At 35.4% G+C, this 15205-nt stretch overlaps 1 protein-coding gene across 1 annotated transcript in view; it reads left to right on the top strand.

The window, feature by feature from the left end:
• Positions 1 to 4305: 4305 nt before the first annotated feature.
• Positions 4306 to 15205, top strand: part of LOC127628162 (scavenger receptor class F member 2-like) — a 39375-nt gene continuing 28475 nt past the window's right edge. Inside the window, exons 1-6 of the mRNA XM_052104888.1 lie at positions 4306 to 5062; positions 8810 to 8868; positions 8957 to 9058; positions 11790 to 12309; positions 14048 to 14266; positions 14662 to 14790. Of these exons, the coding sequence (XP_051960848.1) occupies positions 4908 to 5062; positions 8810 to 8868; positions 8957 to 9058; positions 11790 to 12309; positions 14048 to 14266; positions 14662 to 14790 (1184 nt within the window). The 5' untranslated portion in view covers positions 4306 to 4907. The remainder of the gene's footprint in view (positions 5063 to 8809; positions 8869 to 8956; positions 9059 to 11789; positions 12310 to 14047; positions 14267 to 14661; positions 14791 to 15205) is intronic.

Here is a 15205-nt window from a genome sequence, read left to right as displayed (position 1 = left end):
AACTGTGGACAGATAAATATCTAAGCCTTTCAAGATAACATTGTGACCCTTTCCAGCTTTATGCAAAGCAACAATTCTTAATCGTAGCTCTACTGAGATATCTTTTTGGTAGGGATGCACAATCGGCGGCTGATATATTACTGGCAGATAACTGGGATTATCAATATATTATTATCGCGCAGATAATGGAATTACTGCCGATGTTTTGTTACGGGTTATTTGCTTTCTGCTGAGAATCTCTGACTGCATGCAGCATCTTAATTTTAGGCAGAGACTTGGGAAACCCCAAGCGACGTTTCTGTGTGAGTGAGAGCAGGTGAGAGCCATGCTTATATCACTCAGTGTGGATTATTTCTACATCTCTGTACCTTGTTACCAGGCACGTGCAGAGAGGGTGGCTCTAGGGGCTTGAGCCCCTGCCCTTTTGCTGAAGTGCCCTGCATAAAGTCAGGCATTATAATACTTTATTGATATTGGATCAATAATTCGTAACAACAGTATTATATTACTTTTTCTTTTTATTATAGACCAAATCTCCCTGTAGTTCATTAATAAATAGATACTCTTGGAAAATATTCTTACAGTTTTGCATTTTTCTGTTCAACACCATGCATTTCTTATCCGGTGAATGTAACCTAAACCCTTTTTTTTTTTTTTTTTTGCAGGTTTTTTTTTTTTTCCTGTGTGGTGAAACTTATCCCAACATTAATATTTTCATCCCTGCTTGTTATGTTGTTTTGGTCTGATTTTAAATTGCGATTGTCTGCTGTAAGTAACGACATGCCATTTACCATATTCCGTTTATGTTTTCCGTTATGAGGCAATAAACAAAACGCGACAAAAAACATGTAATATGTTACTTGGTGTATATACTACCCACTTGGTGGTGGCCATGGGGCTAGAACCAGCAACCTTCTGATTAACAGATATGTGCTTTAGCTCACTACATCACCACCACTCTCACAGTTATCAGGAGAAGAATGTGAAAGTGGAGATTTATTATTAAAAAATTATTTAATATTGATATTTTTCTTACCCACTTCTCATATCCCTTCTGAAGACATAGACTGAACTAGTGTCATTTAAATTCCTTTAATGCTGTCTTTATGTGCTTTCTGAGCTTCAAAGTTTTGGCACCCATTCACATGCATTCTAGTATAAACTAACAGAGCTGAGAAATTCTTCTAAAAATATTTGTGTTCAGCAGAAGAAGAAAACAACACACATTTAAGATGGCTTGAGGGTGAGTAAATGATGCAAGAATTTTCAATTTTGGAAAAATTATTCCTATAAGGAGATGTTAGATAGAATGCCAGAATAACCTTAATCATCATTCACTTTCAATGTATGTATGCCACTCGAGTGACAGCGTGCAGCTGTGAAGTTCCACTGTCGCAAGAGTCCCATTCAAAAATCTCAATAAACTACACATTTATTAACACTTATTAAATTAAAACCAGTAAAGTAACGACAGGAACGCTACACATTGTAACAAAGTAAAATGACTTTTTATTAACAGACAATTACTTTAGTAAGTGTGAAACGTACCCACCATAAAACGTATTCATAAAAGTGCATTTTTTCCCAAAAAAGTTACTAGAGTAAATGTAGCGCATTACTACCCACCTCTGTCGGTGCATCCCTACTTTTGTGGGAGCCACTGTCCACGTCAGCAGATGCTTCTTGTGAATAGAAAACTCAAAATAGAGCTTTTGAGAGCTTTTTATAAGTCAAAGTAGCTCTAACCCACACCTCCAATCTAATTTCATTAAAGGATTAGTTCACCCAGAAATTTAAATTTAAGTCATTGTTTACTCACCCTTGTGTTGTTATAGCCCCATAAGACATTATTTATTTTTCTTAACAAAAAGGGAGAAATTAAAAAAATATATATTGTGCTCAGTAATGTCATACAGTGGCAGTTTATAGTTACTAGCTCTTCAAGCTTCAAAAGGACACAAAAGTATAATTCAGAAGTCTAATAAATTAGTATACACAAACTGTCTTGTTCTGAAGGAAAACAATAAGGTTTTGTGAGAAACAAGCCGTAATCGAACATATTATTAAGTGAAACTCTTGACCGACTGGTTTATCTCCTATGCGTTGTCCGGGCAAATACATAACTTATTGTGGGTTGTTGTTGCGGGTTTAATGTTGGTGTTTTGTTACCTTTCATCCCAGTTCCCAGTTTAGCTACTTTGGAAGGATAATGACTTTGAATGTGTGTGAATAAATTTTTTGTTCCCATATCATATATATATATATATATATATATATATATATATATATATATATATATATATAGTCAAACAGACTCCTTCCATACACATGTCTGAGGTTCAGTCTGCCCTTGCCGGTAATGTTGACTATTTGGCAACTATACGTTGTAACCACATGACATCTGCATGGCAATTTTCGAGGTGTAAATTAACGAATTAAGTAATTTACTATGTAATATTTGATAATAAATGTGATGATATATGCTATTTTTTTGTCAGCTAGGATTTGCAGTTTACTGACGTTCTAAGTTTGTTGTGCATGTTTCATGCAGTTAACAGAAGGGGGAGCCACTGCATTGTTTTTCATCTTTACTTCAAGCCTGAGGGAAAATACTGAAGTGAAGGGAAACTAATATTAGTAGGCTATATTATGCCATTTCAACATTAACATTACCCCTTGTTCATTAGTATTTTCCATAAAGCTCTAAAATATCTGTATTGGCAAAAAAAAATAAAAGATATTTAGGGATGTAAAGGATATCTGGCTAGTAAGTTTTCTCAAAGGTTTAGGCCAAAGGTTGTCTTTATTGTTGGGGTGAGGGGTTATTTAGCTATATCTATTTTTGAGGATAAAATAACTTAAAGAGTCCCACAAATATAAAAAATACTACTACTTCTACTACTACTACTAATAATAATAATAATAAAATAGTTCCTTTCTGAAAAGGAAAATAGTTCATATTTTATGTCTTTGGGTGATTCCACGATTGCAGTGCCTTTTGCGTCCCACTGACTTTACATTTGTCAGTTTACATCAAATTTATAAGTAGGACGAGACCTGCAAAAACAATAATTAAATAAATACACTAACTAAATACATAAATAAATCTGCATATTCAAGCATACAGTATATATATATATATCCTCTCATTAACATGTTGCACAAAGGAAAAATAAATAAATAAATAAATGATTAAAGAAATATAGAATAAAAAAAAAAAATCATCTTTCATTTTTACATTTCCATGAACATTTTTGTATTTCCCCTACCGTTTTATATTGCATTATTTTGCATTAATGGGTGCATTTATTTATTTTTTTATTTAATTATTTATATATGTATTTATTCACAATAATATGGATTCATTTACTTATTTATGTATGTATTAGTGTATTTATTTATGTATTTTTAATTTTTTTGCAGGTTTCGTCCTCCATAAATTTAAATCACATTTTAACATAATATAAAGATAAATAATGTTCATGGCAAAGTACATGTCATAAAAAAAATAAAAATACAAACACCATCTACAAAGCTGAAAAAGAAGAAAGAAAAACATTTCATTTTTTTACTGTGCCTCTGCTCTAGTATTTCACTTTATTTTGAAATATAAACTTTAAAGTACTTAAAAATATATATTTTTTGCATTCTATTGTAAAAATATTGTAAATACATATATGTTGTAAACATTATTTATTTATTTTTGTCCCATAATATTGACTCAACCCTGTAACCTGAACACAATCACCCCAATGCAATATTTTTAATATTCCTCAAATAATATGTTCAGAAAGAATTAGTCTTAATGTCCTGCAAACAATGGAAAAACGAAAACTAAGTTCTCTTATTCTTTGTTTTCTGTATTTTCAGTCATGCTGTGATCTTTACAGAGCAGGTACTGGTCAAAGTTCAACAATGTTATCCAAATTATAGATGTTCTTTAATAAAAGTAGGCTAATGTATTAATTACAAAAAATAATAATAATAATACATGACATTATCTTATACATTAGACACAAGCTAGCCACAAGTTGTTCAATGTTAAAAACTTTTGCATAGTAAAGTTATATTTTTCTGGTTGTGATTCGGTTTTAGGTAAGATTACAGTAATGACATATTATTAAAAAAAACTAAATTATATATTATATGATCCTTATTTAGATAACACGCGTTTCTGCGAGAGCGCTCGTACCCGCGTGCGCGCGCATGCTGAGAATGTTTAAGGGGGCCTTGCCCTGCATGGGTCGTGAAGCCCTTAGCACAGGCACACAGTAGTCACACCCACTCGATGAGGACCTGCTCGTGTAGTTACGGTTCAAATTTGGGAAACCGCTGTAAGAGAGCAGGCGTATCGAATTCCCAAAAGCTCAAGCCACAGATAGGGCCACTGATAAGGAATTCCCCCTCTGGAAATAAAATAGAGAGCCAAATGGATACAGAACAGCAGTCCGTTTTCATTTCCTAACGTCTTATCTAAAATGGACGCTTATAAAGTTCTGTGCAGACCCTTTGTTTCTTGACCCATTTTTGAATCAGTTAATTTGTTATGAATGTCTGCACTTGGGAAATATTAGAGGGAAACTGGGATCATCAGGCTGTCTGGAGATTCGGCAATGCACCAGTTAAATCTACTAGTTTTTGGAGAGCAAAATAAAGCTAGAAATTCTCCGCAACAGGAACTGGGGTTGGACGACGAGAACCACTTTTAGATTTTATAACTTGTGTGCGCCCTCTCCTCCTCTTTTCTCTGCCTCATTTTTCCAGGCTTTGGAGTTTGAAAAAGTTTGGATGAACATAAGATTGCGATTTACGCGGAGACCTTGTGTTGACGTTTGCATTTGACCGGTTTGAGACTTTGGAGGTACAAAACATCCAATCTGAACTTCTTGAAATTGTAAAAGAAAGGAATGCTGAGCAGAATAGGCGCATGGAGAGATGCTGTGTCTTCTACCATGGAACTGAAGTGCACAGTAGCAGTTTCAGTGCTTTTCCTTGTATGCTTTTGTCCCATTTTCAGCCAAGAACTCAATCCAAAGGGTAGGAATGTTTGCAAAGTTCAAGGGTAAGTTGGATGAATACCTGTTTTGCTGTGGGAAGAAAAAACGAAAACATTCCTTTATTCTGCTCTAATGATAAGTAACTAATGCATGATATCAAGCAAATACCAATACCTTTATATTTGAATAGTTTATGTTCCAATGGCTATAATGTTTTGAATGTTCTCAAATCAAAGCATATTCATCAAATGCTCAACATTGTAGTATGCATCACTAATTCTTGGCAATTAATGCTATTTTAAAAGTTCAAAGTTACCAGTAATGTTTACAGTAACCTACTTTCATGCATTCTAATAGTGCTATAATGTCTTAAATTGTAATGAAGTTGGGTTTCGATGATGTTCCAAATGGCAAATTATTTGAGTCTGTTTACTCTGTGGTTCACGTCTGGGTGACTGACCCACATAGATGGATTGGGGGCAACACCAAATACTCAAGGACTGAAGTTGTGGCACACTTTGCATATAATATCCTACTTAACAAACAACAACAAAAAATTACAACATCAACAATAGGGAAACATGTATAAGAACTTCATAAAGCTCATAATGTTTGAAACATTAAACTATTCAGGCAAAAACAAGGATCATTTGATATTATAAAGTATAGATCATACCTTCTTTGTATTAAAGGTATACTGTGGTTCACCCCCAAATTGAAAATTATGCCATCATTTACTCACCCTCATGTTGTTCCAAACGTATGACTTTATCCCTCTGTTGTACACAGAAGATGTTATAATCTTAGCTTTAGTCTCCATTCACTTACATTGAATGTTTAAACTGAACATAAAGTTGACTTAAATCAATGCAACTTGTTAAATGAGCTTAATGACTTTTTAAGTAAACTTGACTTCAGTAGTTCAATCAACTTAATTTCAAACTGAAGATAGAAGTTAAATTACATATTATCATTGAATTTTATTGATAACCAAAGGAATTGTTAGGGTTATCCCATTTTTTAAGGAAACCTACATCTGATCACTGTATAATGTTCAAACTTATTTTTTTATTTTATTTTCAAAGCTAGTGTATGGTCAAACAATTACAGATGGGGGAAGTGTTATTTTTGTAATAACATTTTGTAAAGCTAGTTGGTGCAGATATGACAGTTCGGAATAGCAAACTACCATACTACTTACTCTTACTACTGTATTTATATATTGCAAAAATAGTAAGAGCAGTACCACATGGAGTGTTGGTGGTGTAGTGGTCTAAGCACATAACTGGTAATCTGGTAATCAGAAGGACGCTGGTTCGAGCCCCACAGCCACCACCATTGTGTCCTTGAGCAAGGCACTTAACTCCAGGTTGCTCCATGTTGTCATGTGAGTGGTCACTGTTTTATATAGTATATGTTTCAAAATTACAGTTCACTTCTTTAGGAGTAAAACTGTTTTATTAAGGAAAAAAAAGTACTAAGTGCACCTTTAAAGCTTATCTCAAAATTATTTTGTATTTCAGCTTCATGGACATTTTAGGGGAATTCTTACAGCAGCTTACTGGCTCCAGATGGCTATTTCTGGAGTTGAGATCAAACTGTAAACCACCAGATATAATCTAGTATGTGTTCTTACAAGCTGGGATTCTCACAAAGTACAGACGTTGACAGGAAGTTCACATTCATTTTACAAAATTGCTCAGAATTTCCAAACAGGACTTTATTGTTGTTGAATCAATTTGACCCCACTAGCTGTTGATTGATGCACAATTTTCATTTGTTTAAAGAGTTAGTTCATCAACATTTACTCACCCGTCTCCCTCATGCCATTCTAGACCCTTATGCAGTGACGGATTTAGGCATGGACGACATTGGGCAATGTCCCAAGCTTGAACCGCTACTGCCCTTATGACATTCTTTCATCCGAGGACAACAATAAGAGATGTTAGGAAAAAAGTTAGGGACTGACAGCCTCAGTCACCATTTATTTTCAATGCATCTTTCTTCACTCTGCCTAATATATCCTTTGGTGCTTTACAGAAGAAAGAAAGTCATACAGGTTTGAATCCACATCAGGGTAAGTAAATGATGACAGAATGTTCCTTTTTTTGGCTGAACTATCCCTTTAAGTTTTCATCTCTCAAATATATGTGTTCTTAGCTTCTTGTTCGCACTGTGATGTGTACGTTCAGTTTGACGGAGCAAATAAGTCAGGGCTGTGGTGTAGATCATGTCTGAGGACGACACACACACATAGGCTAAACAAACTCTGACTGAACACAGATAGCAGCCCCCACGATTCATAGGAAGCAAAAGTGTGGACAAGGCCTCTTGGAAGGTCAAATGTGACGAATATAAGGGAAGCATCTGTCTTATATCCAAGCAGCATTTAGAGACCATTAAAAGGATAGTTCACCCAAAAATGACATTTCTGTTATGATTTACACTCTCTCATGTTGTTCCAAACCAGCATTCTTTCTCCCATTCTTTCCAACAAAGTTATCACTTCAAATGGCATGTGGATTGCATGACTGCTGACAGCAAGAGGGTGGATGAAGGAATGAATGCTTATGCTTGTGTGCATGGATGCAAGTCAGTGTAGCTACAGTATGTTTGCTGTTTAAACATCTGTTGTTGTGCAGCTCAGGCAAAGCTGCATATGGCACCAAGACATTTTCAATATCCCCAATGAGCCACATGAATAAGATGCATGCTTGGATCTAATATGGGTAATTGAAATATAGTTCAGAACATTTGCAATTCACAGTATGATGATGCAAACTTTGTTTTATGACCAGCTGTCTTTCAAGATTCCAGATGGAATTGCTGGTCGAGCTAAACATTGTTTATTAAAGTTGAAGTGTGTAATGGTTTTTTATGTTCAAATACTTTCTCCTATTCTGAATGTGGAGTGACAACTATAAGTGAGCTATTTGTATGTTTATTCCCATGAAAAGTGTAAACACTGTGGCTCTATTGAAGCATTGCTCTATTTGTTGGAGCAACCCAACCAGCCTGACACAGCAACAGAGCTCAACCAATGGCTTGACTAAAGAAATGGAAGATAGGGGCAGTGCATTGCAAAAAAAAAAAAAAAATGTTTTTGACTGGTCATGTCATATAAACACGTTTAATCGTGTACCACATTTTTCATGCTATGTTGCCTATTAAAAAACATCACCTTGCATTACTGCATTAGAAACAAGACACAGAGCTACACACACAGACCTTCACACTTGGTGCACAAGACATGATGATAGTAACAATAAATATAATTTGATCATGAACAATTAATTTTGAGTATAATATTTCAGAACTCATAATTATTTTTTTTACAAAAAAAAAACTAAAAAAATCAGCAATAAAAAACATCAAAAACAATCTTCTTTAGGATTGACACAGTTTGACACATTGTAAAGATAACAAACAATCATAAATAATATTTAGTAATAAGTTAGAGCATTCATTTTTACATGATTGAATTGAGTATGTAGAATTTACTTAATAATTTCAAGTTAACACTAACTTATTCAATGTAGAAAGTACTTAATCTTTTCTGCTATATTTACTTCACCACAAAATCATTTCTTTCAGTGCAATTCTTGTTTTAAGGATGTCTAGATTATTTTTTGCTAAACAATGCATGCTAATGCTAAAAAATATAGACAAAAAATGATTTTTTGCAGTGTTCAGGAAAACCATCTTTTAAAGCAGTCATTATTTTCACCATGTTTGCCACATTTGAAATAAGCATGGAGCGTGATCCAATAAATGTAATTAATGTATCTCGATTTTTGTTATCTTTTAATAAGGTCACCAGGGTTTATGTGTTGCAGCGGATGGGTGCAGCAAGGCGAAGAGTGTTTTACACGTAAGTGTCATTTCCTATTTTTAAGAGAGCACTTCCTATTTCCCGAGTGGCATTTTATTTGATTTGCTGGTTTATTATGTCTCCCCAGCTCTCTGTGAAGGTAACTTCACCTGTAATGAGAACGAGGTGTGTGTCCGACCAAATGAATGCCGTTGTCGTCATGGGTATTTTGGGGCAAGCTGTGACACAAGTGAGTTGCCATTTTGTCATGTTTGATTAAAGCTGAAGCGTGTAACTTTTTCTGTTAAAATAATTTCCCCCAGCTTAATATGCGGAGATAACTAATAAGCCATTAGTTGGTTACATTTCTCAAAAACAAAAAAACACTCTGTCTCTGTGGCTGTATAAAAATTCCTCTGTTTGTTTTGAGTGGCTCGTCCAGCCCCAAACAAAAACATCGACTCTACCCATGGTGTGAATTGGGGTATCTGTTTGTTCGACCAACAGCAGACAAGGGGCGTATTTGAAAAGCTGTTTGAAAACAATGTTTTTTGTGCATTTCTGTTCTGTGGCTCTAGTGGTGTAGAAATACTTCAGCTTTAACTCAACATCCAACTTTTTTAGGTGAAAGGGAAAGTCAGTAAAGTTAATTATAATCATTAAAGACCACATGAAATCAAAACTGGACTTTTGTGGCTTTTAATCTTTCAGTGTTAGCTTTGAGGTCATCTGTATTCTAGTTTACTTTTAAAAGTTGACTAAATAAATGTTTAGCAGCTTGTTTTTCTCTTCTGGATGAAGGGTAAAAAAATATTGATGACTCAGCTTGATCTCAGGCATGTGTAGAATTGTTGTCCAATAAAATGCACTTTAGCATCTTTAGCATACCCTCCTGCTAATTTCACCTGTCTCCAGCTAGAAATAGCAAGTAGCAAATTTTGCCTTGTCTATAAAAAAGCAGAAGCTCTTCAAAATGTCCTGGCCAAAATTCCTGTTTTGATATGAAATACAGTACATTTACACAGGAAAGAATAACCTGTCATGGGTTCTTTAGAAAATAAAAAGTACTTTTTGCATTAGCAACTCAATTCAGTAGACTTTAACCTGTTGATACGCAATTCCCCCGGTGATGTCACTCTGCTTACATTTAATATATAATTTACCATCTATAAATGTAATTAATGTTAACAAATTATAGATCTTTTCAAAGGTCTAAGGGTTCAACATTGATATCCGATCTCTGTTTCACAATAGCAATGCTCCAGAAACAGCAATTTAGTTATTTGTGCCAGGAGTACAAATGAAAACATGCAATATCAAAACGGGATTCATACCTTTTTTATGAAAACACGATCGCCAGATGAATCCAGTTTGCTACACTTGGGTCAATTGTCCATGACAAGCGTTCATTGAAAAACATCCAGTAGCGCTTTTTGTCCATAAAAGTGATAAATCTGAGAAATATTGATATATTCTCCATTGTTTACATGAGATCTCGCCTGAAAGAATTACCCTTCATTGACGTTCTTCAACAAACTATGCAATCTGAGCAGCATTCATGTTGTAAAACTGTATATTATCTTATATATTAGAGTTTCATAAACAAAATGAGCATGTGTCCAAAGTCTATTTTTAAAAATGGGGCATAGTTTTATTCATAATAGCCAAGCAGTGCAGTCAGATATTGTGTCGTCTTGAAAGGCGGAGCCTTAATTTTACTCCGTACGCTTCCAGCGATTTTACAGAGAAAAAAGCTTGCAGGAACCCCATTTTTTGTTAGATCATCTTCAAATTTGAAACATAACTCCTTTAGACATGTGGCTTTGAGAGCATTGCATTTCTGGGTTGTCTTGGCACTTTTATTATAGTTTTTTTAGATTATAAAAACATGTTCAGCACAAAATATTTCCATTACTATAAACTTCAGCTTCTCTAACTTTAAAACATAACAACATATATTAATTCTGAAACCCTACAATTAAAGCCCAAAGTGTCGTCTTTCAAAAGATACTACAATTGTGTCCATACTCCAAAGGGTTCAGTAAATATGACCATATGACCATTTAAGTTCATGGATGTCATTTTCATGGTTTGTGCTCAAAAAGGGGGTGCGTATCAACAGGTTAAAGACAACATGAAATCAAAATGGCCCCTTTTAAATTTATTAAAAGAGTGTCTTCTTTTCTAAATAGTGAAAAAAAATCTATCAACAAAAGTTGTTTGTCTCTGAAACAACTTTTAGTTTCTGGTGATGTAACCAAGGCATAACTTTCACGATCCAATCCAATTCTGATGAATACAATCAAGTCTCATATAACATTACTTCTTGCTGAATGTTCTGTTTTACTTGGAAATCTGTCAAATTACTGAACTGATATACATTGCATATGCCATTTCATGTTGTATTCAAACATGACTATGACAACTTAAGGAGTTCAAACAGTTCCCTCACTCACTACATATCACACTAAATTAAAAACGGATATTTTAATGTGTTAAAATGAAAAATTTAAGATCTGATGATTCAGGGCTTACATAAACATGAAATATTGGCAAGTCAAAAGAATAGTTTACCCAAAAATAAAAATTCTGTCATTTTGATCCAAACTGGTTTGACTTAATATCTTATTCGGAACACAAAAGGAGATGCTTTTAGCGTTATACAACGCAAGTTCTTGCGTGAACCCACGAGCCACTGTGAATGACTTTTTTCCAAAGCACTTGTGCAACAAAGAACAAGATTTTCAATTAAACTATTTCAGGTTTAAAAATACAGGCTGTGATATTGATTAAAGCATCTCCTTTGGAGCGACATGAATGTGAGTAAATGATCACATTTTCATGTTTAGGTGAACTATTCCTATTCCTTTAAGTTTAACATTGGCCTGTTATCTCTTCTTTAGCTTGCCAGTTGCACAATACACAAATATTTTCTAATGACCCTGTAGACTACAACCTGTGTATGTTTTTGACTTCCATAGAATGCCCCGCTCAATTCTGGGGTCCAGACTGCAAGGGCATGTGCACATGTCACCCTAACGGTAAATGTGACGATGTGACCGGCAAGTGCACATGCTACACCAACCGCTGGGGTGAAAACTGTGAGAAGCCATGCCATTGCCAGAAGGGGAAATGTGACCAGGAAATGGGAAAATGCACATGCCATGCCAATTACTGGGGGCCCCAATGCAACAATAACTGCTACTGCAGCATCAATTCGGTGTGTGATCAGAGCACGGGCCGATGCATCTGTAACCCGGGCTGGTTCGGGCGAAACTGCAGGGCTCAGTGTTTGTGTAACAACTCACCCTGTGAGCAGTTTTCGGGCCGATGCCAGTGCAGGGAAATGCTCTGGGGTCAACAGTGTGAGGGGTACTGCCAGTGCGTGCATGGGAAGTGTAACCCAGCAGATGGATCTTGTACCTGTAAACCCGGATATAGAGGGAAGTTGTGCCGGGAGCCGTGTCCAGCAGGATTTTATGGACAGAACTGCAGAAACAGGTGAGAAAAACATCATATTTTAAGATCTACTGTATGAATAGTTTAAAAGAATAGTTCACCCTAAAATTACATTTACTCATCCTTATATAGTTCCAAATCCCTATGAATTTCTTTCTTCTGTGGAACACATAAAAGTAGACAATTTGAAGAATGTTCATGTTGTTGTTGTTCACAATACCTTAAATCAAAACTGAAATGGAATTATATTTTGCATAAAGAAATTGAACCTTAAATTTAGGACTATTAAGATTTTTTTATAATTAAGCAAATTTTACTCTGCCAATTCTCATGTAATGCATCTGGATGTTTTGCTATTCCCATTGATTTCGGTGATGATTCTCATTACCGTAACAGTCTTTATTCTTTCTTTTTTAATATATAACAGTAAAAAAGATGCTGTTGTACAATGATTATTTTCTATTAAATTGATTGATGGCAGTACCAAGGGAGACCTACTATGGCATCATCTGTAGTTAAAAATATATATACAATATACTGTATATTTTCCCATTGCGGTAATGAGAATATCATAACTACCATCTTTTGTTTTCACAGTGTGGTAAAGACATTTTGGGGGTAAAATAAAGCCCTAAAAATTTGCTTAATTTTCTATATGCAAAATATAATTTTTATTTCTTTTGATTGTGGAGTAAAATAGGACCTTTCTTGACAATTTTCATGAAAATCACCCATAGGCACTCAGTGATCTGTGGACTGAATTGTCCAAAATGATCAAAAAAGCACAATTAGAGATTCTCATTAGAGATTTTCTTGATAAAAAAAAAATTAAATAAAATACAATCATGCCTGGTAACCAGGGCTGGACTGGTAATCTGGCATACCGGGCATTTTCCCGGTGGGCCGACGCACTTTGGGGCCGATCAGGGATGGACTGGCCATCGGTAGAACCGAGCGGGCCGGTGGGTCGGCCGCGAAACAGGCCGAATGGGCCGCGATAAGCTAAAATGAGCTGCCGCGTTATGCAGAACGGACCACAAAACGGCGCCGCGATATGCAGAAAAGGACAGCGAACACCCCCTTCTCAACTTTTGGGCCAGTTACTATGTAAAATCCCAGGCCGATTTCTCTTCCTAGTCCAGCCCTGCTGGTAACAGGTTAATTTAAAATAGCCAGAAACAGCATTTAACATAAAGCTAAATGTTCACATGATAATTTACATAAGGCTTATTTCTATTTCTGCTGCACCAAACTTACTTTGAACTTACTGCTCCTATGAATGTAACGCATCTTAAAAAAGTGTTTCACCGCTGTTCAAATGCTCTTTGGATCGCATCGTTTATATGGATAAATGTATTCCAAATAAATAGACTAAATATTATATGGAAAAAAATGACAATAAAATGCAAAGTAATAAAAAAACTTTTTGAATGTAACTGTATTCTGATTACCAGTTATTTAAATTGTAACTGTAGTGGAATAGAGTTACTAATATTTTGTATTTTAAATACGTAATCCCATTACTGTATTCTGTTACTCCACAACCCTGTGTTAGTGCAATGCAACAACACATAATGCACATAATAAGTCAATTCTTGAGCACATAGTAGTTGTCTATGTAAAGTGAGTCAGAAAAAAAAACATCTGATAAATTTGAAACTCACAGTTTTGATTACCTCCTGACTTTCAGACATTCCTGATATGTATTGGCATAACTCTTCTGATCTTAACTGTTCATACCTGGTCCATCCTGGTTTGTCCTTGTTTCCAATGATCCCAGGTGTGGTCACTGTAAAGGCCAGCAGCCCTGTAAGGTGACCGAAGGGCGCTGTGTAACCTGTGAGAGTGGCTGGAATGGAACTAAATGTGATCAGATGTGTACACCAGGTTACTTTGGAGAGAACTGTATGAATCAGTGTCCACCCTGCAAAGATGGCCACCACTGCAGCCGTATTGATGGGAAATGTTCCCATTGTAATCCCGGCTGGATTGGCGATCGGTATGAACTTCAGCATATAGTAAATGCCATTGTAGCTTACTGTTAGTACTAGACAGGTTAGTCAAAGGTTTGGACACACCTAACACACCTAATAATGCACCACATAATGTGTAATTGCCACGTTTTCCATACTGCATTCAAGGTGCTAATGCTAATGCTAATGGCTAATGTTATAAGCATTTAAACGTGAGCAATTAGATCCAGAAGTTTTTACAATCATGAAACATACTGTAAAATCATTCAAGTGTGTCCAAACTTACTACTGGTTTTGTATGGGTCTCCTCAAATATTTTTTTTTTTTAGATTTGCTCATTATTTTGATCATGATTTTCTTTGAATTCTCTTACTCTCTGTGGGTTTATAATCTCTCTATTTCTCTGTACTCATGAATTTAGCTGTGAAGTGCGCTGCCCTAATGGCACTTATGGGGATAACTGTGAAAACGATTGCAGCCATTGTTTTAATGGAGACTGCCACTTTGCCACAGGAGAGTGTCTGTGTGACCCTGGCTTTTACGGGACATAGTAAGTCAAATCTCTGAGTCATGCAAATATTTTCTAATCCACAGCACAAGTCATCTTGATATCTATTGTAGCATGAATCACTATTCTAAGAGTCATCCCAAATGGTTTAAAAATGACAAGCTTTAAACCAATTGCAAGATGCTCAATAGGACACCCCAAACAGTAAATGGTGAATGATTCTTTGTAAATAGATCTAGAAAATTTGAACAGTGCATCATAGACAGGCATGTGGATACCCGAGGGAAACACAAACTCATCACATAAAATGTGTTTTATAAGTACAAGATTTTCCTTGCTCTTATAATAGAAGGAAGCCATTTTTGATGCTCTTGTGGTCTATAATAACTGTGCTTACAAGGCAGTACTCTATTTGGTATTCCTCACATTCTATTTGTTTTCTTCTTCACCAATTGTC

Source organism: Xyrauchen texanus, chromosome 3 (genome assembly GCF_025860055.1).
Source record: "Xyrauchen texanus isolate HMW12.3.18 chromosome 3, RBS_HiC_50CHRs, whole genome shotgun sequence".
In the NCBI taxonomy this organism is placed as follows: Eukaryota; Metazoa; Chordata; class Actinopteri; order Cypriniformes; family Catostomidae; genus Xyrauchen; species Xyrauchen texanus.
Note: the sequence above shows the minus strand (reverse complement) of the source record. Positions and strands in the feature narration are given on the sequence as shown.